Source organism: Myotis brandtii, unplaced genomic scaffold (assembly GCF_000412655.1).
Source record: "Myotis brandtii unplaced genomic scaffold, ASM41265v1 scaffold975, whole genome shotgun sequence".
NCBI classification, from domain to species: Eukaryota; Metazoa; Chordata; class Mammalia; order Chiroptera; family Vespertilionidae; genus Myotis; species Myotis brandtii.
In genome coordinates, this window is record NW_005372049.1 from 1013181 (window position 1) to 1013687 (window position 507).

General features: G+C 63.1%; 1 protein-coding gene across 1 annotated transcript in view; it reads right to left on the bottom strand.

Moving 5' to 3' along the window:
* CHI3L1 (chitinase 3-like 1 (cartilage glycoprotein-39)) overlaps positions 1-242 on the bottom strand; it is a 7253-nt gene extending 7011 nt beyond the window's left edge. The window contains exon 1 of the mRNA XM_014533418.1: positions 137-242. Within this exon, the coding sequence (XP_014388904.1) occupies positions 137-185 (49 nt within the window). The 5' untranslated portion in view covers positions 186-242. The remainder of the gene's footprint in view (positions 1-136) is intronic.
* Between the last annotated feature and the right edge of the window lie 265 nt (positions 243-507).

Here is a 507-nt window from a genome sequence, read left to right on the forward strand (position 1 = left end):
GGCTCTGCTTCCTCTCCTGCCACTGCCTCTGCCCTCCCCACAGCAGGTCCAGACCCCTCCGTGCAGTGGCTCTGCAGGCCGTCTGGGCCCTTCAGCCTGAACACCCACAACCCAGACCCGTGGTCAGCCCAGAGACCTGTCTGAGCCACCCTCAGACCCATCCTGGCCGCAGCAGACAGGGGCATGGTGTGGCCTCTTGCTGTGTTCCTGTGCCCAGCTGCCTCTTCCGGGGCCTCACCCTCCTTTTATACCTGTTCCCTCCACTCCCCTGTGCCCCAAACCATCCCTTTTATGGGAACTGACTGGCAGTGAAGGAACCAGCAGGCTGGGGAGTGGTGTGGGGAGCACTGTCGGCCCAAGGGGGATTGAGAAACCTGCAGGACCTGCCAGCCAAAGAGCCAACAGGGTGACGGGGCTTCCCGCATTTCCAAAGACCTCCACTTCCTGGCCTCTGCAGCCCCCGCCCCAGCTCTTCCAGCCAGCAATTACCAGGCTTTCCTGGCAGCC